Here is a 24887-nt window from a genome sequence, read left to right as displayed (position 1 = left end):
ACTTACTATATACTATTCCCATTCATGAACAAATTCCCCTCCTTTTTCATGTGACATTTCTTACTTATCCTTAAAGTTTATGCTTTTGGACTTTCTGAAACCAGGCATCTTGACCCATCCACAAATAGATATTCTTTCTTCTTTCCACTTAAAACACTTAATAGTAATTTGTAATATTACCTCGATATAAAATAATAAATAAATTTACTTACTCTCTCCTCTGCTGAGACAGTAATAGCAACAAGAATAAAACAGCTCACTCTTGATCCATCCACAGATAGGTGTTCTTTCTTCTTTCCACTTACAACACTTTATAACAATTTATAATATTACAGCAATGTAAAATAATAAGTTAATTTACTTACTCTTTCCTCTTGCTGAGATAGTAACAGCCACAAGAAAAAAAATGCCTTACTTACATCCCCAGAGTTCAGAAAAGCGTTCCATTCATAATTACAGCTCAATAATTCTTTGTTGCATGATTTCAATCTAATAAATTGTTCCTTAAATCATATAGTGTATGGATTACTATTTAAATTTATGCAAATGACAGTCCTTTTACAAAGGTCATGTTTGGTGACATAAAACATGGTCTTCAGTCAGGGAAGGGAGTGTAAGAAGTTATTTCACAGCTCTACACAGATCAGGAATTAAATCATCCCACATCACTGTACCAGCACTAACAACCTAGGGATCATAATATGAATGTTGCAGCTCTATTAACTAGAACATAATAACAATATATTAATTATTAAATACTTCTTGATTGTCTATTAGCTGAACTGTATGTTTGCCTCTCGGAGGATACTTGGTATCTTCATTGCCATGTATGGGGTACTACACAAGTTGCATCATATGTTAGGACTAAATGTAATCCAGGTGCCATCACTCCTATATAGCAAGAATCTCAAAACTCAATTTATAATTATCAGCAATCTACTAATAAGAAAACAATAGAATAATGCTAGTTATTTTCCATTAGTTCCCCCAAATACCCCCTTTCCTCTTGAGTTTTTGGGAGGAAGGGTTGGTTAACTAAGAAGAGTATCTGAAGTAACTCTGGCTTATGATAGCTCTTCTCTGATTTGTACATATACCCCTAATATTACATTGCTTGGCATTTGCTCTCCTCAATATTGTGGTATAACAAAAGATTTTTATTCATTTTTTCCTATAAATTGATATTTCTCCATAAATACAGATTGTAGAAATACATTAGATCTTAGAATTTTACAGGTGTTAGGGAAATATTTCTGTCAAGGGAGATAGCTAAAATTAACAATCCCTTATGTCCCCAGGAAATGGGATGAAAAATACAGTACTTGAAATGAATCCCAGTTTTGAAAGGTTCTTCATATGTATACAGGGATTTCTACTCTTGCACTTGGAAATTAGGACTTATAGATTCAGCCCTGAAGTGTAACATGAATTGTTAGAAGGTCTTATTAATAAAAACAAAACTGGGAGTCAGATATTGAGGTGAACGCTTAAAGATCAGAGAAACAGAACAAGCCACAGCCAACCTCATCTCACCAATTTCTCAGCTGATCTTGTTTCCTCAAACTGAAAGCCTCTGAGTTCTCAACCGAATGGATCTTAGTTGAACTGCTGCTATAAGCCTAAAAGCTCAAAAACACCTCTAATTCCCAGTCCTCATTCCTTATGTAACTTTCTGTTTCCTGCCATCACTTCCTGGGATTAAAAGCCTGTGTCTTTCTCAAGCAAGACATGAGATCTCAAGTCCTGGGATTAAAGGTGTGTGCCACCATGCTTGGCTTCTATGCCTGTCTAGTGGCTGTTCTGTTCTCTAACCACAGATAACTTTATTGGGGTGCACAATATATCAACCACACTGAGGTTAAAGCTCAATTGTACAGAAAATGTCCCTCTTACGAGCTGGTGTGATTCTCTCTCAATCCAAATTACATGGAAATTCAAGAATGCAGGCTCCCATGTGCTCAGAATTTGGTTTGTCAAACTTTTCACTCTGAAAGTAAAGTTTATATGTCTCATCCTGCTGTTAACTGTCCTTTGAGTCTAACTATAAGTAGGTATGGCATTATGGATGGAACTGTGTATACTTCACAAGCTGTGTACCTGTGAACTTAACCCTTTTTTGAAAAAGGGTCTTTTCAGTGTTTGAATGATGTTGAGCTGTAATAAAATAAACCCTAAAACCAATGGATTTTTAGAAGATGAGAATTTACAGGCAGAAACACTACACACAGAAAGAACACCAAGTGATGACAGAGATACTAAAGATGGCCAGAAACTTCCCAAGGTTTGAAGAAAACATAAACTTCATCCCCCTTTGATACTTTCAAAATAAATCAACACTACTAAGAGAGTGATTTTTAGATGTCTAGTCTCAGGAACTGGGAGACAATATGGTTATATCACTTTTGGCTACTCAAATTTTAGCCCCTTTTGAAAGCAGCTCTAGGAAGCTGGCATATCAGGTAATGGAGGGCACATGAGAGTAAAATGCAACCAATCCAACTGCATAGGATATACCTACAGATGACACAGCACTGTCTTCCTCTGGTGACTATCTAAGAGACATTAGACCTAGACCCAGCAAAAACTGCTGGGGACTTTTCATATCCAGGAAGAAAACTGGTCTTTTTTCTCCTAAATAGAAAACTGGAAATTCTAGTCTACCAAGACCAAAGGGAGTTAATAAAACATTGTGTAATGCAGTAGCCTTTGCCTGATTGAAGTAATACAATTAATTAATTGGGAAGTTTTTCAAAGGCTCAATATTTGAAAATGCCATCAACAATTCCCTATGGAAGAGTACAAATAGACTAAGCAATTAAAGTGGCTGCAATAAAAAAACCCTGATCCTTTCATTATGGTCCACTAATCCTGGATTTAGCAGATGGGCCCTGATTAATGGGCTTGAGAAGTAAATGATCCAAAATGTTTCTAGAGAGGAAGAAGAATGTGATAGAAAAGATATATTTTTTATATTTTTATTTAACTGTATTAATCATACAATCTCAGGCCTGTTATTATTTAGAGTTTCTATATTTCTGTATACTTTAAATTGTTCATATTGCTTGCACAATCCTCAGGAAAAAAAGTACCCAGTTCTTGTCCATAGAGAGCAGTTAATGAAAACAAAACTAATAACTACTAAAGAAGAAATCAAAAGTTTTAAAGCTTTCCCCATCCAATGCCACAAGTGGATAAAAATCAAGTATTTGGTGTGATGCAGAGAAGAAAATATGCTTAGTTAACTGAATTTACACTTAAAAAACCATCAATTTTGGTTAAAGTGGTTTGTGTTGGTTGATGGAATCTACAACTTGCAAAGAACTTCAAGCTGGTATTTATCCCTGATATCTAGATACTATTAGTCCTCTTTTTCTTAAAGACAAAAAAGTGAATGATTTATTTATCACTGACCACAGAACAAATGATTATGGGTTCTTTGACATAGTAACTCCTGTAAAAAGGTTGGGGAGTTTATCTAACCACAAGTTTAAAAGACTAGCCAACAGTGTGATGTGGCTGCTGAATAAGCTCACACAATTTCAAGCTACATTTATAAGGATAATGATATCTTCTATGAATGTGCTGCTTTATACTGTAAAAAGTGCTTGCAGATGGATGATCTCATTTTACACAGTGGCTGGAATATAGGAAGTCAGTTGTCTTATCCTCTAAAGGAGTTATATATTTCCGGTACTTGGGCTCATATTTTAAGAATTTCACTGGCATTCTTTGTTAGGATATATCCAGAAAAGGAAAGATGTAATACTGTAAGGTTCCTTTAAGAATATATATATATATATATATATATATATATATATATATATATATATATATGTATATGTATACACAAACATATGTATGTGTAGTATATACACACAAATATACATTATATATATATATATATATATATATATATATATATATATATATATGATGACCCTGTTAGTATATTCAGCTATTGTAGGGACTAAGTGGAAGAAGAACAGATTTATTCTGTCTTACAAGAAGAGATTACAGGTCAACATAAGGAAAAACTTTGCAGTGAAAAGTTGTACAGCAATGAAACACACTGCTCTATAGAAATAGTGAGGTTTTGATTGTTATAGGACTCTCTGTTCCAGATAACACTCTTAGCAATGCTCCCAGAGGAAATCCTACATCGCCTCATTACAACCAAAACTCATCCAAATCTCTGTGCTCCTCTGCATTCTGAAGCTTGTTTTTTTCTCTTTGTAAACCAGTGAGTTTTTCTGGGGTTACTAAGACGAATATGGGTGAGGAGCAATTTACAGGAACAGAAATGATTCATAGACAGCTGCATCACCAAAGCTCACTCTAGCATGGGTGACATCTCACAAAAACCCAAAACTGGGATCACAGGGAACAACTCAAAAGCTCAGCAGAAGAGACTGTCTCTTTCAGGCAGCTCAGATGGTTTGACCCTCTTCCACCCAGCTTGGCTGGTCTCTTCTTATTTCTGGAGAGTCAGAGCAGAGGGCTGGCTGGTCTCTGTCTTTTTCAGACTATCTGAGAGTGTCTTTAAGTAGTCTTTACTCTGCAGCTTTGATTGGAATTCCACTGGAATGCTAAACTCTGGACAAGATGATGTGCTTGGAAGTATGCACAGCTTTCTATGCTGATATCTAATGCCACTGAAACCCTCTACATTCTTGTTTACTTGGCTAGATAAGTATAGGAATTCCCGGGAGGAGACTTTGAAAGATCATGTGGGGATGATAGATAAAGTTTGAGCTGCATGGAAAGTTATTTCAATACTCCCAAACTGACTATATGTTATCAAGAAGTGAATATTTTTCCATGTTAAGACATTGTGATCTTTATTTTTTAAATATTAGCTATGATCACCCATACCAATAAAACCAAGGTTCCTTACTATCTAAATATAATTTTTTTCTTTTTTAAATTTCTTTAGACAGTAAACTATGTAGCCAAAGATGACCTTGAACTTCAGACTTTTTCTTACTTTGCTGAAGTTGAGTGCTGTGATCATGAGTGTGTACCACCACACCCAATTTATACAATCAATACTGGGGTTGAAACCCTAGTCTTAATAAATGCCTGGCCAAGACTCTGTGAACAAAGATAAATCTTCAGCCATATTACACTTATTGAAAGCTACAAATACAATCTTCTAAAGTTGGATTTTGAAAATGTAAAGGAATTTAATGGGACATCTGCAATGAGGGATGTTGTTAGATATTTTACTTATCACAGAAAAGCAGAAATCTTACCTGTGATTCTCATCAATTCATATATCTGTGCCGTTATTCATGTATAAGTCTGTGTATCCCAAGTTACTGAGCTTCAGACACTGCTAGGAATAAAATAACCAAAGTCCCTACTTGTAAAGGTCACAGTCTAGTAAAAGGAGACAGATGTAACAATGAATAAAATTAAAAGCCAAACATGCTAGGACAGAAGAATTCAAAATATGCAGTAAGAATATTGATAAAAGGAGGAATAGGTTTTCCTATGACTGTGGGACAGTGATGATGAAAAGTATCATTGGGAGTTGATGGTAAGTAGGAGCCTGGGAATGAGAGGGGGGGATAAGTTGCCACCTGAACACAAGCAAGCAGTTGGCTACAACTGGAATATTGGGTACAAGAAGAGAATGGAACTAAAGTAGGCAGCAGCCTCTGATCAAAGATAAGAATTAATTTTTTTCTATGCTAGCTAAGTGAAAAGAGGGAGCTGGGAGGAATGAAAGAAGAGGAAACTGTGGTTGGGATGTATTGTATGACAGAAGAATAAAGAAAAGAAAAGAAAAAGAAAATTCCCGATGCTATTAAACTAGAGACAGATGACACAATTCACATTTTCATTTTGTTAGGCAGTGATAATGCCATAAAACTGGAGGCAAGGATACCAATTAGAATTTATTACAACAGTTGTTCCTGTAAGAAATAATGGAGCTGAATTTGAAGTTGTTAATGTAATGATTGATGTAGACCATTCTAAAGAAGCATTGCTGCTTAAACAATGTTGGAACAATATGCAACATTAGGCAGACGGAAGAGTAAAATCTCAACATAAAGTCAGATACATTGAATCTGGTAAAAGAGAAAGTGGAGAATAGTCTTGAACTAATTGGCACAGGAAACAACTTTCTGAACGTAACTCTGTTAGTATAGACACTAAAATCATCAATTAACAAATAGGACCTCATGAACCTGAAAAGCTATTTTAAGGCAAAGGATACCAACATTCAGACAAAGTGGCTGCCTACAGAGTGGGAAAAGATTTTTACCAATTACACACCTGATAGAGGCTGAATATCCAAAATATATAAAGAAATAAAAAGCTAGATATCAAGAAAACAACCCAATTAAAATGAGGTACAGGTCTAAGCAGAGAATTCTCAAATGAGGAACCTCAAATGGCTGAGAAACACAAATGTTCAACATCTTTAATCATCAGGTAAATGCAAATAAAAACTACTTTAAGATTTCATCTTAAAACTGCCAGTATGGCTATGATCAATAACACAAGTTATAGCTCATGCTGGTGAGGATGTGGAACAAGAGGAACATTCCTCCACTGCTGGTGGGAGTGAAAACTTATACAGCCACTTTGAAAATCAATATGATAGTTTCTCACAAAATTGGGAATTGATCTACCTCAGGATCCAGCTATTCTACACTTAGGCACATACCCAAATGATGCTTGATGCTACCACAAGAACACTTGTTCAACCATGTTCATTGCTGCTCTATTCATAATAACCAGAAATTGGAAACAACCTAGATGTTCCTCAATGGAAGAATGGATAAAGAAAATATGACACATTCACACAATGGAATATTACTCAGCTATTAAAAAAGAAAACATGAAATTTGCAGGCAAATGGATAGAACTATTAAAAAAACACCCTGGGTGAGACAATCTAATGAAGAATGATGGATATGGTATGTATTTGCTTATATGAGGATATTAGAAGTTAAATAAGTAATAACCAACCTACAATCCAGAGGACCACATATGTCAGATATAGATATAATAAGGGACTGGATAAGACAGCTCTCCCAAGGAAAGGGAACTAGAATAGGTAGTGATGGATTGCTACAGGGAGCCTGGAATGGGAGGATAAAGTGGTGTGTGTGTGTGTGTGTGTGTGTGTGTGTGTGTGTGTGTGTGTGTGTACTTTATTAGATTGGCTTCCATATGTTCTGTACATTCTTAAAATGTTTGTCTTCAGACAGGTGGTTGTGGTGCATACCTTTAATCCCAGCACTAGGGAGGCAGAGGCAGGTGGATCTCTATGAGTTTGAGACTGGCCTGGTCTACAGAGCGAGTTCCAGGAGAGGTTCCAAAGCTACACAGAGAAACCCTGTCTCAAAAAACCCACAAACAAACAAACAACAAATTCTGGAGAGGCCAAGCACTTAATAATGTCCAGTCTAGGAGATTAGAAGACTCTCAGCAGTCTTAATCTGGTACTGAAGGCCTGGAGGATTCCTGGAGAGCCACTAGTCTTAGAGTTCATTTTTGGAGCCTGAAGAAGTTGGGTTCGGTACAAGTAAAGGAATGCAGCAGTAGCAGTAGTCTTTATAAAAAAATGAATTTCCAAGCCAGAGAAAAGCTTCCACAGGATGGTTGGTCTTCCTGCTTTACACCATTTGATCTAGAAAATCTTTCACAAGTCTCTCAATTTAGTTGATTCCAGATCTAGTTAAGCTGACAACCAAGATACACCATCACAATATATTTTTTTCTATTTCTATAGAATGTACCACTGAAATTTTGATAGAGATTTCAATGATGTGTACTCCTACTTGAGATATTTTAAAAAATATGAAGTCTTCCAACTGATGAAATAGAGATATTTTTCCTTTAATTTTTAAAATGTGTATGTGTGTTTTAATTATATGTACATACATGCACAATGTTTGTGCCTGGTGCCCATGAAGACCAGAGGAAGTTTTGGATCCCCTGGAAGTGGAGTTACAGAAGGTTGTAAGAAAGATATCTGCTGGGGGATGTCTTTATGTATGCTGTGAATATAAGTTGTTCTCATTGTGTAGCTGAAAGTTTTTCTGGTCCAGCCTGGCTCCTGCAGCCTTCTGATCCTACAGTTGCTCAGACCCAAATGAACACAGAGGTTTATATTAATTACAAACTGTATTGCCTATTGGCTCAGGCTTCTCACTAGCTAGATCTTGCATCTTAAATTAACTCATTTCTATAAATCTATACTTTGCCACGTCACTTCTGGGTTATCCATATCTTTACATTGTGTTTCTCATGGCAGTGGCTAGTAGCGGCTCCTCTGCTCTGCTTTTCTTCTTCCTCTCTCTAGTTAAAATGTCCTGTCTAGGGTTGGGGATTTAGCTCAGTGGTAGAGCACTTGCCTTACAAGCTCAAGGCCCTGGGTTTGATCCTCAGCTCCAAAAAAAAAAAAAAAAAAAAAAAAAAATGTCCTGTTTAACCCTATTCTGCCTCACCATTGGCCAAACAGCTTTATTTATCAAACAATCAGAGCAAAACATGCACAACATCATTGCTTAATAAATAAGCTGCTTTGGCCTATGGCAAGGCAGCTTAGAGACAGGTGGGAAATCCAAGGAGAGAGAAAGGAAAGAGAAAGTCTGATTGAGGGAGATGCCAGACTGCCATCCTAGGAGCAACATGTCATGGGTAAAACCGCGGAACACATGGCAATACATAGATGAATAGTTACAGGTTGAGTTAAACTATAAGAACTAGCTAGCAAGAGGCCTGCCATAGGCCATACAGTTGATAATTAATATTAAGCCTCTGAATGATTATTTTATAAGTGGCTGAGGGACCTCGGGGCAGGCAGGACTAGAAGAACATGGGACCACGGGGCTGAGAGGGAACAGATAAAACTTACGTCTACAGATATCATATGGGAGGTGAGAATCATACCAGTGCAGCCAGTGCTCTTAATCACCAAGCTATCTCTTCATCCCATAGTTGTGTCTTTTTTTATTTCAATAGTGTTTTATAACTTCCTGTGTACATGCCTTTTACCTACTTTGCAAAATGTATTTTAAAGTATTTCAATATTTTTACATCATTTTTAAAATGAGAATTTCTTAGTTCACTTTGTAGATCTCTCATTGTTAGTCTGTAAAAGCACACATTTTTATTCCATGTCCCAAAGCTTAGTTTAATTTATTTGAAATAACTTTTTTTTTGAAATTTTACATTTTCTTCTATTGAGAAGGTCATGTCATCTGAGAACAAAGATACTTGTACAGTCTTTTCTGATTTGGGGTATCTTTTATTTGTTTTGGTTAAGACTTCATGTTCTAACTAGGTTTAGGAGAAAAATATGAAACTGAGGATCTTTAACCCATTCCTTGTTCATCATAAAGGAAAAGCTTACAGGTTTTCAACATTTAGTATATAATTTTCACTTTGAGTTTTTCATATATGACCTTTATTCTGTTCAAGTAATTTCTTTCCATTTCTAATTTGCTCCATATGTTTTTATTAAGAAAGGTTGTTGAGATTTTTCAAAAGCTTCATCCCCAGCTATTAAGATGCTTATGTGATTTTCATATGGCGAGCCATCTGTACATTCCAGGATAAATCCAACTTGGTCATGGTGCATAATCCTTTTAACATGCAATTGAATTCAGTTGCTGGTATTTTATTGAAGATTTCTGCATTTATACTCTTCAAGAATATTGATTAGCCTGTAGTTTTCTTGTAATGTCTTTCTCTGGTTTTGTTAGTTGGGTAATGCTGGTCTAGTAGAATGAGTTTCGAAGTGTCTTCTCCACTTAAATGTTCTAGAAATATTGAGAATTGCTAATAATTCTGTGAATGTTACGTAGAATTATCCAGTAATACCATGTTCTCCTGAGATCTTCTTGGTTGTGAAACTTGTTACTGATCCAGTAGTCACATTCATTATTATTTTTTTTTCAAATTTCACTTTTATTATGATTTAGCTTGCTTGATTCATGATTCTGGAATTTACCCATTACCTTGAAATTATTTAAATCATTGTCTATGCAATTTTAAAACCATAGAACTAACACAATACTGTGTTATAAATTATTTCTATGCTTTCATTTCTGATTTTATTTATTTGAGTCTATTCTTCCATATTGAGAACTGAATCCAGGGATGCAAGATTTCCATTCTAGGCAAGAGTTATACATCTGACCTATCACCACAATGTTGCCTTCCTCTTAAACTACTAAGAGCTTATCAGTTTTGTCAAGGTCTTAATAACAAATTAGCTCCTAGTTTTATTGCTATTTTTCTATTTTGTTTTTTATTCTCTATTTTTAATATTCCCTTTCCTTCTACTCTTCCTCCTCCTTTTCTTCTTCTAAATTTGGGCATTTAGTCTTGATTTGATATTTTAAAGTATAAATTTAGGTTGTTACTTTGAAATATTTATTCTTGTTTAATGGGGTTACTAACAGTATAAACTTTTTATTACAGTGTATTAACTGTTCAAAGGTATTTTATTATATTTCAATATATGCATATATTATATTTAGTCTTATTAACCTGCTCTACTATTTTTGTTCGTCCTTCCTCCCCTTCTCCTGTTTTACTAATAGTCCCCATTTATCTTTAATATGACCCCAGACCCTGATTTTTACATATGACATAAAACATGTGATACTGGTTTTTATGAGATTTCCTAATTTAACATAAAACTAAAACTCCTAGTGTTATGCTGGTTATATCTCATAGATATTTAATATGTTATATTTTCTTCTATTTTTGTCTCAAGATGTTATCTGCTCTCTCTAACTTTTGATGACTTCTTTAACCCATTTGTTGTCCAAAGGCATTCTTTAATTTCCACATATGAATTTTATATTTGTTCCAAATATTTCCATTTCTAGTTTTATTCCGTTATGGAGGAGAAGCAACTTTGTATAATTTGAGCTTTCTTAAATGTGTAAATAGTTGTCTTAAGACATGTGATAAATCCTGGGAAATGTTCCAGATGTATTTTTAAAAGAATGTATCATCTGTGGGATGGTATTTCAGTGTTGTGCACAATGCACTTTATATATGCCATTCTGAGCCATTTGGGTTATAGCATTAAGTTTTTGTTGTGTGTGTGTGTGTGTGTGTGTGTGTGTGTGTGTGTGTGTGTGTGTGTGTGTGTGTGTGAGAGAGAGAGAGAGAGAGAGAGAGAGAGAGACAGACAGACAGACAGACAGACAGACAAAGACAGAGAGAGACAGAGAAAAAGAGAAAGAGGGAGCGAGAGAGAGGGGAGAGAGAGAGAGGGAGAGAGACCATGAAAACAGAAAATGGTATTTGGAGTTTAGAAGGAGGACATCAAGGGAGATAAGGAAACAAGAGAACATAATGATGGGACAAATATTAGCAAAGTATGGTGGTATTGAATGTTTATAAATATCATAACGAAACTCATTATTTTGTAGACTACCAAAAAGTTAATTAAAAATTTAAGGTTGATTAAATAGCTTTAAGTTTATAGAACAGTTGAATAAATTCAGAAAAAAAACATACTGAATGATCAATAGAGCTCAGATGTAGAAATATTGCTAAGCACATGTAAGGCCTTTGGTTAAACCCCCAGAACCACATAATGAGTGAAAATAAGAATAGATACTAATACATGTGTGAAGGAAAGTTTCCTTGCTGATCTTCAGGCTCAATATTCTCTGGTTATTGAAAGTGAACCTGAGGTTTCCTACAGTTTCACTAGTGTGTGGCTTGTATGTTTCATTGTTTGGAAGTTGGGTTCACAGGTATTTACAACTGTCATGTAAGACTGGAGAAATAACCATTTTACTTTTATATAATGTCCTTCCTTAAGTTCATAACATTTTCTGAGTTAAAATACATTTTCTCAGACATACCTTGTTTTCCTTTGATTGTAATATATGTCATTTTCCATCTATATTAGGATATGGGAGAAAGGAGCCTGTATATGCTGCTGGTGGGAATGTAAACGAGTATAGTCACTACAGAAATCTGTATGGGGTTTTCAAAAGATCACAACCTAATAGAGACCAATCACACTATCTAGCTATATTACTTTGGAGCATATGCCTGAAAATTCTAAGTTAGCCAGTTCTTATATTCTGATGATTACCCATAGGAAGGGCTTACTACTATTAGTTTAGTATTTTCTGACTGATTTGACCATCTATTGCCTCCTGCTGTTGAGAAATGCAAACCTGTACCCATTCTCATTCTCAGTAAAAACAAAATTTGGCTTCATTCATTCAGTATCTCTATGATTATTTTTAATTATTTTCCATGTAATTCATATATGTCCATTTATTTAGATCCAGATTACAGAGGTTTATTTGGTTATTCTGATAAGGTCATATGACTCTGTTTGCTCATGTACTTTGTGTTTTGGAGTGTATAATGTTTACAGACTCGATCTGAAGAAAGACCTTCATTACTCAGTCCTAACTAGGAATTCTTCAGACCTTTCAAGACTTTTAGCATCCAATGGTTTTTGTCTTATCTTGGCTTGTGTTTATAATTTTTGAGTTAGAGAACTTTTCAGCTTTTACTCAAGAATGCATAACTTATTTATCTTTCTTATATCAGTCTGTAGTACTATAGGTCCCTAAGCATATAAGGGTTGCTTATTCCATTCACATTCAGTAACGTGAAACAGAAATTAATCTCTTGGGAATCCCTCACACAAAATCAGAATATTGGATATATAGAAAGTGATATCAGAAAGAGAGACTGATAGTTATGTTTACAACTAAGATATACAGCAAGGGAGTTGAAAGAAAAAGGAAGTATTAATATAAAACCAAATGCCTATTGCTTGTAAGGTACCTCAATGATGCAAAAAAGTACATGAAAATTCCAAAGAGTAAAATGAATTAGAAAAACTTACAGAACTGCATGATTAAAATGTTAGTTAGCCATGAGTTTTGATAGCATAGCAGAAGTAAAGTTACATTTCAGTTGCAAAAGGAATGAATGTGACATAATTAAACAGGTGTTCCATGTATAATGTTTCAAGCACATGAATGGTGCCAAACAACAAACAAAGGATAGAGCAGTGTATGTTAGTATCTAATGAAACATGTAGATTATTAAGAGAAGTTAGCAAGTGAAGATATATATATATATATATATATATATATATATATATATATATATATATATATCACAATGCAGAGAGAACAAAGTGAGCATATGGGGGTGAGGATCTGATCTCTTAAAGATTGCCTTCAGTAACATATTTCCTTTAGTAGGCAATACCTCCTATGCTGCCACCCACAGCACCAACAATATGGGACCAAGTATTTAAATACATGTGCCTATCAGACAATGCTCATTCAAAACACCACTGCCACCTATACATTTTCATTTATTTAGTAAAGGAGATCATTTAGTATATGCTGTGGGATAGTCTTACTGTATGCTGTGGATATGTGTTGTTACCATTGGTTAATAAAAAAGCTGCTTTGGCAATGGCAAGACAGGTTATAGCCAGGTAGGAAATCCAAGCAAAGATACGGGGAGAAATAAGGCAGAGTCAGGGGAGATGTTGAGCACTGCCAGGGGAGCAAGATGTAATAGAATACAGGTAAAGCTATGGGACACATGGAAGTACATAGATTAATAGAAATGGGTTAATTTAAGATGTAAGAGCTAGCTAGTAATAAGCCTGAGCCATAGACCAAACAGTTTGTAATAAGACTGTGTATATTTATTTGGGACTGAGCAGCTGTGGGACACAGGAAAACTTCTGGCTACAAGTATAATTGCTGGGAAAGTGCAGTTGCAGAAAGGGATGATTTATTTCTATCTAAACATATGAGAATGATAGAAATAAGAGTACAGGTAGACACTTTAAATTAGGAAAGAAATGACTACTCCTCTCTCTCTTAAATGGAGAGAAAAAGGAAAAATATAAAGTGACATTTTGAAATAGAGGGGAAGAAAACTGAAGCATTTTGCTTTGAATTGTCTTTGTTTTTTGGCAATTGGCTGTAATATTTGATGTAATATTTGCTTTTTAAATATATATTTTTATTTTTTGAGATTATAATATAATATATGTTGAAAGCCCTGTGGAATAAGAAAAATAATCCCCTTGAGAAAGACAGCTGGACAATGACTAATGGAATTATTTTTTGGCATATCCAGACACAATGAAAGGCAAACAGTGTGGTAAACAGAGACTAGAGCTTCGTGGAAAAATGTAACCATGGTCTTTCTGTTGACAAACACAAGCTTAACTCTAACTCAGCTAATTTTGTACATTACAGGGAAACTGGATCTCCTGCAAACTATAACTTTTTTCTACTGTTATTAGCGCCTCACTTGCTGTCATTTACCTTTCTCTTAAAGAGTTCTTTCTATGTCAGAAGGTTGTAAAGGCTGAAATCTCAGGACTAAACACAGGGAACAAAAAAAAAGATTCATTGAGATCCAGTGTGGAAAGTTTACAAGTGAGGGTTTTTTTTTTTTTATAAACAAAATAAACACTTATGAGAACAGGTGTCTTTAGGTTAACAAACTACTTGATTGAAAAAGGAAATAGACACAGTGAGAATTGAGTAAATAATTTTGTAATATATCCATACACTTATAATAGCAGGGTAATAATAAACATGAGCTAACTTAAAAGGATAAGGCTAATAATCAGTGATTTGCTAGTGATGCAGCTGATCCCTCTTGTGTATGTTCAGCTAAACTGCCTGTGGGTATTATAAAAGACTTTAATCATTGTACATGTCAATGGTTAATGTTATCTTGTACTCATCCTACTTTACTAAACTATTAATGAAATTAATTAAATGGTGTCTGAAAAGTCTTTGTGTTCCTTGGAGAAACCCACTGTGTAAATATGAAGTGTTATTAAAATTCACCCTTCCCCTTCTTTGATTCTCTTATTTAGCATGAGTCTCTTCTCTCCTTGAGTACTTTTATTTTCCCACAATTGAGAAAAGCAGCTTTTCAAACTGGGCTTTGAAAAAACGATTCCTTCTCTGGTCTCTAACCCCATCCCAAACCATCCTCACCCTTTTTGTCATCATCAAATATACACTATGGTTGACATCTCAACAAGTTAAATGCAATTAAACATCTTGGCTATAAATGGAAAATTACCATTATAGCAAGTGGTATACTATAAGCACATCTGCAACTAATGAAAAAAAATTAAACAGTCTGATTGTAACACAAATCTTTAAATGTCTTATTAAATTAAAAAAAAACAGAGCCAGATATTGGGGTGAAAGCTGCCTGCCATCTTACTTCCTGGGATTAAAGGTGTGTGTGTGCTTCTCAAGCAAAGGCATGAGATCTCAAGTATTTGAATTAAAGGTGTGTGCTACCACTGCCAGGTCCTGTTCCCAGTGTGTCTTTGAACTCACAGAGACCTAGACGGATCTCTGTCTCCTGAGTGATAGGATTAAGGGTGTGTCATCACTGTCTGTCTTCTAGGGTTCATCTAGTGGCTGGCTCTGTTCTCTGATCCCCAGATAAGTTTTATTGGGATGCACAATATATCACCACGTCTGATATAGGCCCTCAGTGGGCCAGAGCTCTTCCATTAATGGAAATGAAATGTCTTATAATCATATGCTGCTGTGGGATGTCTTTCTGCATGCTGTGAATATGTGTGGATCCCATTGGCTAATAAATAAAGCTGGATTGGCCTATGGCAAGAAAACTTACAGCCAGGTTGGAAATCCAAGCAGAGATTCAGAGGGAAGAATTGCAGAATTGGGAGAAACATCAGTCGCTGCCAAAGGAACAAGAAGATGCCAGCAGACATGTAATGCCATGGCCACATGGCAGCATATAGATTAGTAGGAATGGGTTAATTTAAGATGAAAGAGCTAGCTAGCCAGAAGCTGAAACCATAGGCCACACAGTTTGTAATTAATATAAGCCTCTGAGAGATTATTTTATAAGTGTCTGCAGGACTGCAGGGCCAGGCAGGAGTGAGAAACATTCCGGCTACTATATGCAAAATTTAAATGTATTCCGGCTACAATAAGCAAAATTTAAATGTCTTACTCCCAGGTTAGTACTATATTTATAAACTATATGAAAACATATTTGGTGACAAATATCACCCAAGTGTGTACTGATGTAGTTTTGGTTTATGCTTTGTTAATTGTTAATTATATTACATAACTTTTAATGAATTTATTAGCTGTTTGCATACTTTTTTGGAGAAATGTCTGTAGCTCATTGTTTATGTGATGAAAATGGGCTGTGAGTAATTACAAACTTTTCCAAGCTAGAAAATAATTTGTAAGTAATAATGCCAAATTGGCAGTTTACAATTTACCCATCGTGCCTATTAATGTTAAGCATGTTTTTTATTCAGTTCTATCATACCAACAGCACAAATTTGTTCTCTTTTTTCAATAGATTTTTGACAAAAAGGGAAGCAACCATCCTTGTAGAAATTATGTGAGTATCCACTATGATTTGATTTAGTAAGAAGGCAAAAATCATTGCATGAATGGCATTTTTGGCTTTCCACCTTTGAAAACAAAGCTCAAATTCCAATCCAAGTGGTAAACTAATCTGGAAGCTGTAGACATAACCTAAAAAACTGACTATGAAGTACAAGGCAGTATAGCAAAGGTATCTATAAGAGTGTATAGTCAAATGACCAGAAAGCTCTATAGCCTATTGTCAAAAATCATTTATATAGGAAGAATAAGCTAGAGGCAAAAATAAGTTAAAAACCAAGAAATTTCTACTATTGGATTTTTTGTTTGGTTGGTTGTTTCGAGACAGGGTTTCCTTGTGTAGTTTTGGTGCCTGTCCTGGATCTCGCTCTGTAGACCAGAACTCACAGAGAACTGTCTGGCTCTGCCTCCTGAGTGCTGGGATTAAAGGTGTGTGCCACCACTGCCTGGCTATTGGAATGTTTTTTAAATGAATATGTGTCCAATGAGGACAGACATTATCCCCCCAAAGTCTATTCTGTCTATATTGACAGCAATAGCATCAATTCTGTAGTATATTTTAGTAGTTCTGTCTTTTAATCCATGACATTCAGTGGTTAGTGGATGCTTTTCAATGTCTGAGAATGAAAAAAAAAAATAGAAGAACAATTTTTCACTATATGTAATTCTATACCATGAACCAGGGAAAAATACATAGATACTCCCTTAAAACTTGAATAATATATACAATTTTATATAAATACAAATGACTTTATACGGACTTATCTTATACTTTAGCTATATGTCTAGAAATCTGAAGGAAGTGTCTAGCACATTCACATATGAACTACCCTTAAGTGTCCTTGCAGTTGAGGTAGAAGTTATCTTTGCATCATTTAGATTATTCCCCTAAATATCCTTTATACTTTATAAATATAGGCATGAAGTAAGCACTGGAAATTTTTTTTTGCTCCCTTATAAATAGATTTTTTTTCAACACATGACTCAGACATGTCAGGAGTGCTTTACAGATATCTTGCGCAGAGGGAGGAAGATCATTATTTCAGGCCCAGTTTGGACTACTTAGAGTTCAGAGTCACCTTGATTTAGATAGTGAGAATCTATCTCAAAAACGTAGGGGTGGGGATATAGCTCAGTGGTTAAAAAAATTGTCAAACATGTGCAAGGCTCAACCTTCATCATCAGCATTGAAGTAATCATTATCATCACCATCATGATCATTATAATTCATATTTTTGTTCTCATCATAACACACATCATGAAAATACCAAATGCTAACATAGTTTAATGAAATAATCATGTATTTCTTTTCATATCAATAATTCTGGTTTCATGGTTTTAGAATAATGAGTTGATCTCCCTTGGTTTGCTTATTCTCTGTGAACTTTACAGAGTTGAATAATTTTGATAAGCTAAACTGCCCCATGTGTAATAAATAGATTTTCCTCCTTTGGGATATTGTGTGTCTGTGCATGTATGTGTGTATAGATGCACTTAGTGTGGGTGAACTCACTTATGCATGCATGTGTAGTTAGCCAAAGGTCAGCTTCAGGTATCTTTATCACCCCCCACCTTACTTTTTAAGACTGTCTTTCACTGAACCTAGATCTTGCAGGTTGGGCTAGAACGACTAGCCACTGAACTTCAGAATATATGACTGTATATGTCCCTAATTCCCCAAGTATGTACTATCACACATGTTGTTTATATGGATGCTAGGGATCAGAATTCAAGTCATCATAATTATGTGGTAAACACTTTACACATTGAGCCACCTATCCAATTGCTATCAGCCTATTTTTAATATTTGCAATATTGAAGTAAATAGTTGACTGGCTGTAGTTTTAAAAGATTGTACCTTTGATAACTCTTAATTATTTCTAATGAATCTAATGTTTGAGTTGAGATTACAGATCTATGTAAGGGTATTGAGTGAAAATTTTTAATATGTGAGATTCTGCCATAATAACAGTCACTCTCCTATTTCCTATTTCAGTTTTAGGTGTTCTCACAATACTTTGAAATCTTGCTTATCCACCTGACTTCCCTACTGTGGAAGTTTGAATGTAATTGCCACCCCCCATAAACTCATAATAAACACTATTAGGAGGTGTGGCTTTGTTGGAGTAGGTATGGTCTTGGAGGATGAATGTCACTTATGGGGGTGGGCTTTGAGGTCTCATATGTGCCCAAGACATGTCCAGCAGTTCAGTTCACCTCTTGTTGCATTCTGATCATGATGTAGTCAGCACTATGTTGGCCTGCATGATGCCATGTTCCCTGACATGATAATAATGGACTGAACCTCTGAAACTGTAAGTGACTCACTTCAATTAAATGTTTTCCTTTGTAAGATTTGCCGTAGTCATGGAGTCTCTTTATAGCAATAGAAAACCTAATTAAGACAGAACCTTTTAATACCAAAACCTCATTTCATTCAATTCTGTATCTCTAGAACTTAACACAATGTTTGACACTTAGTAAGGATATAATAAATGTACTTAGATAATAAAATTGCCTCAAAATATTAATTTTTGTCAAACAGTTTCATAATTTGAAGCTCAATTAGGGTTTTTTAGAGCTTTTGCCATGTACTCCTGTATTGTGTTAAGTTTTAAGTTCTCCTCTCTGCTTTTGTAGAATCTTTTCCAATGGTCTCTTAGGAGATCTAATAAAATTTTCAGTAGAAACTGATATGATGGGGAAATTGATTTCTTTTTGGTTTTTTTGTTTGTTTGTTTGTTTTTTGTTTCATGTTATTTTTGAGACAGAGTTTCTCCTGGAACTTGCTCTGTAGACCAGGCTGGCCTTGAACTCAAAGAAATCCACCTGTTTCTGCCTCACAAGTGCTGGGTTTAAAGGCATGTGCCACCACCCTGGGTAGGGTAATTGATTTCTGATGAAGAAATTAACACTCATTATATACACAGAGAGAGTTTGATCCAGTAGTACATAACATGGTCATAAAATACAAATTGAAACAGACTGTAAAAACAAAATAAATTTGGATGAGACTAGAAAACACAGAAAAATAATCTTTCATCCCAGATCAGATTCATATAAAGAATTATTAGGTGTTTGGTTGAAACATCTGTAATTTAATTTGCTTTTACTTTTCTGATCCAAAGTTTTCACATATGTCTTAGGCCCTCAGTTCTTTTTTTTTTAATCTTTAACATATAAACACAAAGAAAACTTGTCTTTGTCTACTTTCTACGTAATTCTCTATGGATAGCATTTGGTGTTAGAAAGCTTCCAAGAAAAAATATCCCCATCCATGAGGGTGAATTTTCAAATTCACCTTTAATCAAAATTAGATAGGTGATTGCAACCTTTTGAGTTACATTTGTTCATATCCTTTCAAATTTTCTACAGTATATAAGGTATGCATTTGTGTTCTATAATAAAAATAGTATGTAAGGAAGTCTTTATTTACCATCCATACATTTCAAGTAGTGTATACACCCCTATGATATTTTAATATTTTGTTATTAAAAATAGGAATATAAATTGTAATGCAATGTTAATAGTTCTTGAGAAAATATTAAATGCTTTCCTTTCAATCTGTTGAAAAAATCATTAACATTGGTATAATAAAGGATTATTTCTTAAATATAAACCTGAATTTATGTTCAGAGAAAGAAAATAAACAGAAAATAGTATTGGATTTAAACATCCTTGGTGTACATTCTTTTTTCTTTATATTTTGTGCATTACTCTGGGCAGCTTCAGCTGCATAAGCTTGTTATGCGGAAGCAGTAGTTTTCTGACTACTTTGTTAAGAATGTGTTTATCATCTCACAGTGGATGATTATTCAGTTAAGATTAATCTTCTCTCAGCATTATAATGTGAACACAATTTAGCAACAACTGAACTGTCATCGCTATGTCAGCAAAAATGTATGTAAATTTCTAGAACCTCATGGATGACTAATGGATTACACTATAACAGAAAGGAAGTTGGGATTTTTATTTTCCTCTAGAGACACAACAAAATATCTGTACTGATGCCAAATCTATATACTGAAAGTATTTATTTTTACTGAAAAATGTTGCCTATTGGACTACCTTTAGGAACTGTCAAAACTGAAAACAGACTGTAACCCTCAAACTCCTTATAATTATTCTAGGACACATGTTTTAAAGCTACCTGAAAATTCATGCTCAATATTTTCCATAAAATTTCCTTTTCACATAATGAGAATGTGAGTGTTTTTCCAGGGGGAAGAAATGGATTGAAAATGCTCTAGACAACCTAATTTTTGTTTTTTAATAATAGTATAACATTGTCTAACAAATCGTATCATGATTTTAGTGACCACTGTCAATGATTTGAGTTTCTTGATGAGTTTTGTGTCAGATGTCAATGTGTAGTTAGTCTCTGTCAACAAAGCATATGCTAGAACAGCTGAGCTGGATGATTCATTTCCAAATGGTTTCTTCATTTACACATCTGATACCTTGGTACTCATTGGGCTTTTTCTCCCCACATGATTAATGTTGTACCCATGTGATTTGAGTGAATTTCATGTAGTGTAGTGGTTTTATAGCTGATCAAAAACTGGGAGAAAAGTTGTAAGTTTTTCCCAAGCTAGCCTCTAGAATCTCAAAACACTGTTTATGTCATACACTATTAGTTCAGCTTATTCCTGAGATCAACCAAGAATTGGGGAGTAATAAAAGCCACAATCATATGGTAGAGTAGCAGAAACACATATGTTTATCTTTATTACAGCATGCATTGCCTTGAATTTTAAGAGACTGCATGTATCAGACCCACATTTAATAAGATACTTGGTTATTTGGATTGGGTTATTGTATTCTTTGGAAACTTATAAAATTTTTGTTCTAGCTTGAGGTTGTCTGAAGCTCAGTAAATACACTTGATCAATTTTAGAATTGGTGGAAAATAATCCTCTAGAGATTTTTATTATTACTGAATTATTGATCTTTGACACTGAATTTTGAAATTCAACATGCTTTGTAAGAACTAGTATTCCAATATATACCAAAGTATCCCACCAATACTATCACACTATATTAAATTTTTAAATTTCCTCAGACATAAACTGAGACATCCAATAAACCATCATCTTTCTCTATTTCTTTTTTTCCTATAATGAGATTGTTTTCAAGTGTTTATCATGACTGCAGATATCCCACTAAGACACAGGAGCTGATATTTATAGTACTTGTAATAATGTATTTACTACTGAGGAATATGAGCAACTTACAAAATGATTTCTCATTTGGAGAAATGGTGCTAGATAAATAAAACCACTTCAAATTATCTAACACTGTACTTGTTTAGATGAAGAAGATCTAGCGACTGATTTTGTTTTACTTTCACTAAATGATATAGTTACTTCAACATCTTGTAGAAATAGCCTTTTTGAGATGAAAATGGGTAGTTATCCATCTTTCTGTCAAAAAAAGTTATTTTCAGAATAAAAAGTTTGGCTTGATATTTAAGGGAAATCAGTTTAGTGTAATATTTTTATAGGGTGGTAGTATTCGTGGCATGTGCTGTATATGTTGGAATACTTGTTCATGCAAAGCAAATATATTGCAGATGTTACAAACAACCCAAATGATGCTATACTTCATAAAATTGAGTAGGATATATATCCCTTAAAAGGACCCATTTCCTTGTTCTGAACAGTAATCCTTAAACTTTTCTATTGAGTGTACATAATAGCAGAAGAGAACGAAAGCTCTGCCCACAAAATTTACTCCAGTTCTATTTGGAATAGTTCTGCAAATTTTGTTCTCTCTGTTTAGTACATAAGTTTTCTTATAAAAAATAATCTCTCCACTAGAAGCCCCAGTGTAAACTAATAATAAAAGATAATGAATGTCTTTATATAACCCCTGGGAAACCACAGAACACCACTGGTATATTTGTATCTTAGTAGTGTAAGTGAAACTAATTGGGTAGAAGGATATCAACAAATCTATATTTTTTCACTTCCTTTAACAAAATGTAATGATTTCAAAAATAATATGGGAAAGTTGGAAGAACCATAATCGGATATATCAACATTTACAAAATCAGCTCCCACTTCCATACTCCAACATGTTTATTATAACTTATCGTTTGGTTTAAACAGACTTAACTTGGGTACTCATGTTTTTAGGCAGCATTTAAAAACTACAGTTTAGAATAGTGAACAAGATATTAGGGACATAATTTTCTCTCTATTCTTTTCAAACTAGAATAAAATTCTACCAATCCAAGTTTGGTTGGAAAAGTCAAAATGAGAGTCAACAATTTCCCAAGCAAGTGAAATATTGGCTGTATAATTGTTAGGTACCACCATGGTCACACATTGCAAACGATTATATATTTTCTAAAGTTATTCAGATATTTCACGTTTTTGTTTTTAATTGAAAAACTTCAGAACGCTAAGATCAATCTGAAGATAGACAAAATCTCACAAATATTAAGTAACATAGTATAGATTAAAGGCCGCACTTTGGGAGAGAACCAAAGTAGGCTTGCCTCTGGGTTTTATTCTTACAGTTCTTGAAATCATGTGGATTGGAGGAAGAGTATACATGCACACACATGCACACACACACACAAACATACACACAAGCTCAACATTTTATGTTCTTGTTTGATACTGAGAAAAGATAATAGTACTCACAATCCAACATGTTACTTTTCCTGACATCATGTGACTCATAAATATTCAGGATCCTGTCCTTAAAATGGATTTTAAATAACACTGGGTTGTATTGTTGGAAATAATTATATCAAATCATTTTAAGGACTGCACTGAGCACTCCCTTTTATGAAGTGCTTAGTCTTCAGAAGATAATGGTCTCCAAATAAAAATTTTTGGCTGGCAGATGTATGAAAAGTTTTCTGTACAAGTCATCAATGCAAGTCAACCATGAGTCTATGAATCACAGAGTTAAAAAGCTTTGTTGTATAGCACCCTTAATACCCAGTGTAACAAATTAGTATTACCATTCCTTGATGCAATACAAACTCATTTTCTTAAACTGCTATTGTACTGAATGCCAGGGTTATAAATGAGCAGAACACAAATTGATTTGCATGTAATAACAGTGGCAATAAACCTTTCCTGGTTCATGCAATTTTCCCCATCTGTTAACAGAGAACAAGTTTAGGATCTATTATTATTCCCAGAAGTAGACTTACCCAGCTGGACATCTATAACACTTGGCTGATTTTCCATGGGGAACAATGGCTTGGGAGGCTTGTCTGTGAGCAAAGCTAGAAGAGAAAATTAAACAAAGTAATGGAAAAATTGAGATAAATTATAGGGTAAAGATGATTCTATCATGTATGATATTTAATGTTTGTAGACTTGATGGTGTGTAAACATTTATTAGACAGTATTCATACTTGGGTTGTTACTCTAGCCATACAATATTCATTTTCCAGCAAATAAAAAGCATCATTGATTTACTTAAAATAAGATAGCCCCACAGCTATATTTTCCAATGCATTCAAACAAATGGGGTATTTATTTTGGATGTATTTTCATAACCTTGTATGTGTCAAGAAATATAGATTGAAAAAATAAATTCAGAGAAACATTAAAATTCACATATTTGTTTTGTGGCACTAAATAGTCTCAATGAATTGCAGCAGAGATTCCTTGTAGCATAATCCTTGTAAGAGTCTAAGTCATCCCGATGTTTTGCCCTAATCTTCAGTAATGCAAGATAGGACTGATAGCTTCTTTAGAGACTGATTTTAAAAAGTCAGCCCTTTTTGTTTACCAAGCCAGGTGTTTTGTGTTAACAGACATGTAAGTAAAATATTTGTCTTTGCTCTCAATTTATAATCTAGGGCTATGAACACTAGACTAGCACAACAAAGTAAAAAGAGAAAAAACATAATATAATATAATATAATAATATAATATAATATGATATAATATATAATATAATGAGAGGTTGTAGTTGTAGTACTTAAGCAGTGAATATATATATATATATATATATATATATATAATATATATATATATATATGTGATGTGGAGAAAAGTGATCAATGCTGGCTTAAAGGGTTGGGGGAATTTTTAAGAAGGGACTTGATGGCCATATGAAACTTAAAAGATGAAATAAAGGAACCTTAAAAACACAAATCATGGCATAGTAATGAAAGTTATCAAGAATAATATATGTACAAAAGAACGATCTGATGAGAAGAAATTGGATGGGTGATGTGAAAAACCAATTGTTCATTGAAGGGACAATATGAATTGGAAATGACAGTACATAGATAGGGAAGGATTCAGTTCTGAAGGATTTTTAAAAATATACTGACAGATTTGGGACATGACATTGTAGGCTAGAGTGCCATTGGTGATTCTTGGAGGAAAACAATTACTCAAAGATAAATGAATCTAATGGTAGTTAAACTGGCATGTGGCATGTGCTGGGGTAGAAGAAAGGTATGTAAGAAAACACAGTACTAGAGGTGAGACAGGGCAAAGC

At 34.3% G+C, this 24887-nt stretch overlaps 1 protein-coding gene across 1 annotated transcript in view; it reads right to left on the bottom strand.

Annotated features, from left to right (window-relative positions):
- The window catches only part of Il1rapl2 (interleukin 1 receptor accessory protein like 2), a 1202523-nt gene that overhangs the window by 287602 nt on the left and 890034 nt on the right, over nucleotides 1-24887 (bottom strand). The window contains exon 6 of the mRNA XM_028894663.2: nucleotides 23581-23655. Within this exon, the coding sequence (XP_028750496.1) occupies nucleotides 23581-23655 (75 nt within the window). The remainder of the gene's footprint in view (nucleotides 1-23580; nucleotides 23656-24887) is intronic.

The sequence above is a fragment of the Peromyscus leucopus genome, chromosome X (assembly GCF_004664715.2).
Source record: "Peromyscus leucopus breed LL Stock chromosome X, UCI_PerLeu_2.1, whole genome shotgun sequence".
NCBI lineage: Eukaryota > Metazoa > Chordata > Mammalia > Rodentia > Cricetidae > Peromyscus > Peromyscus leucopus.
Note: the sequence above shows the minus strand (reverse complement) of the source record. Positions and strands in the feature narration are given on the sequence as shown.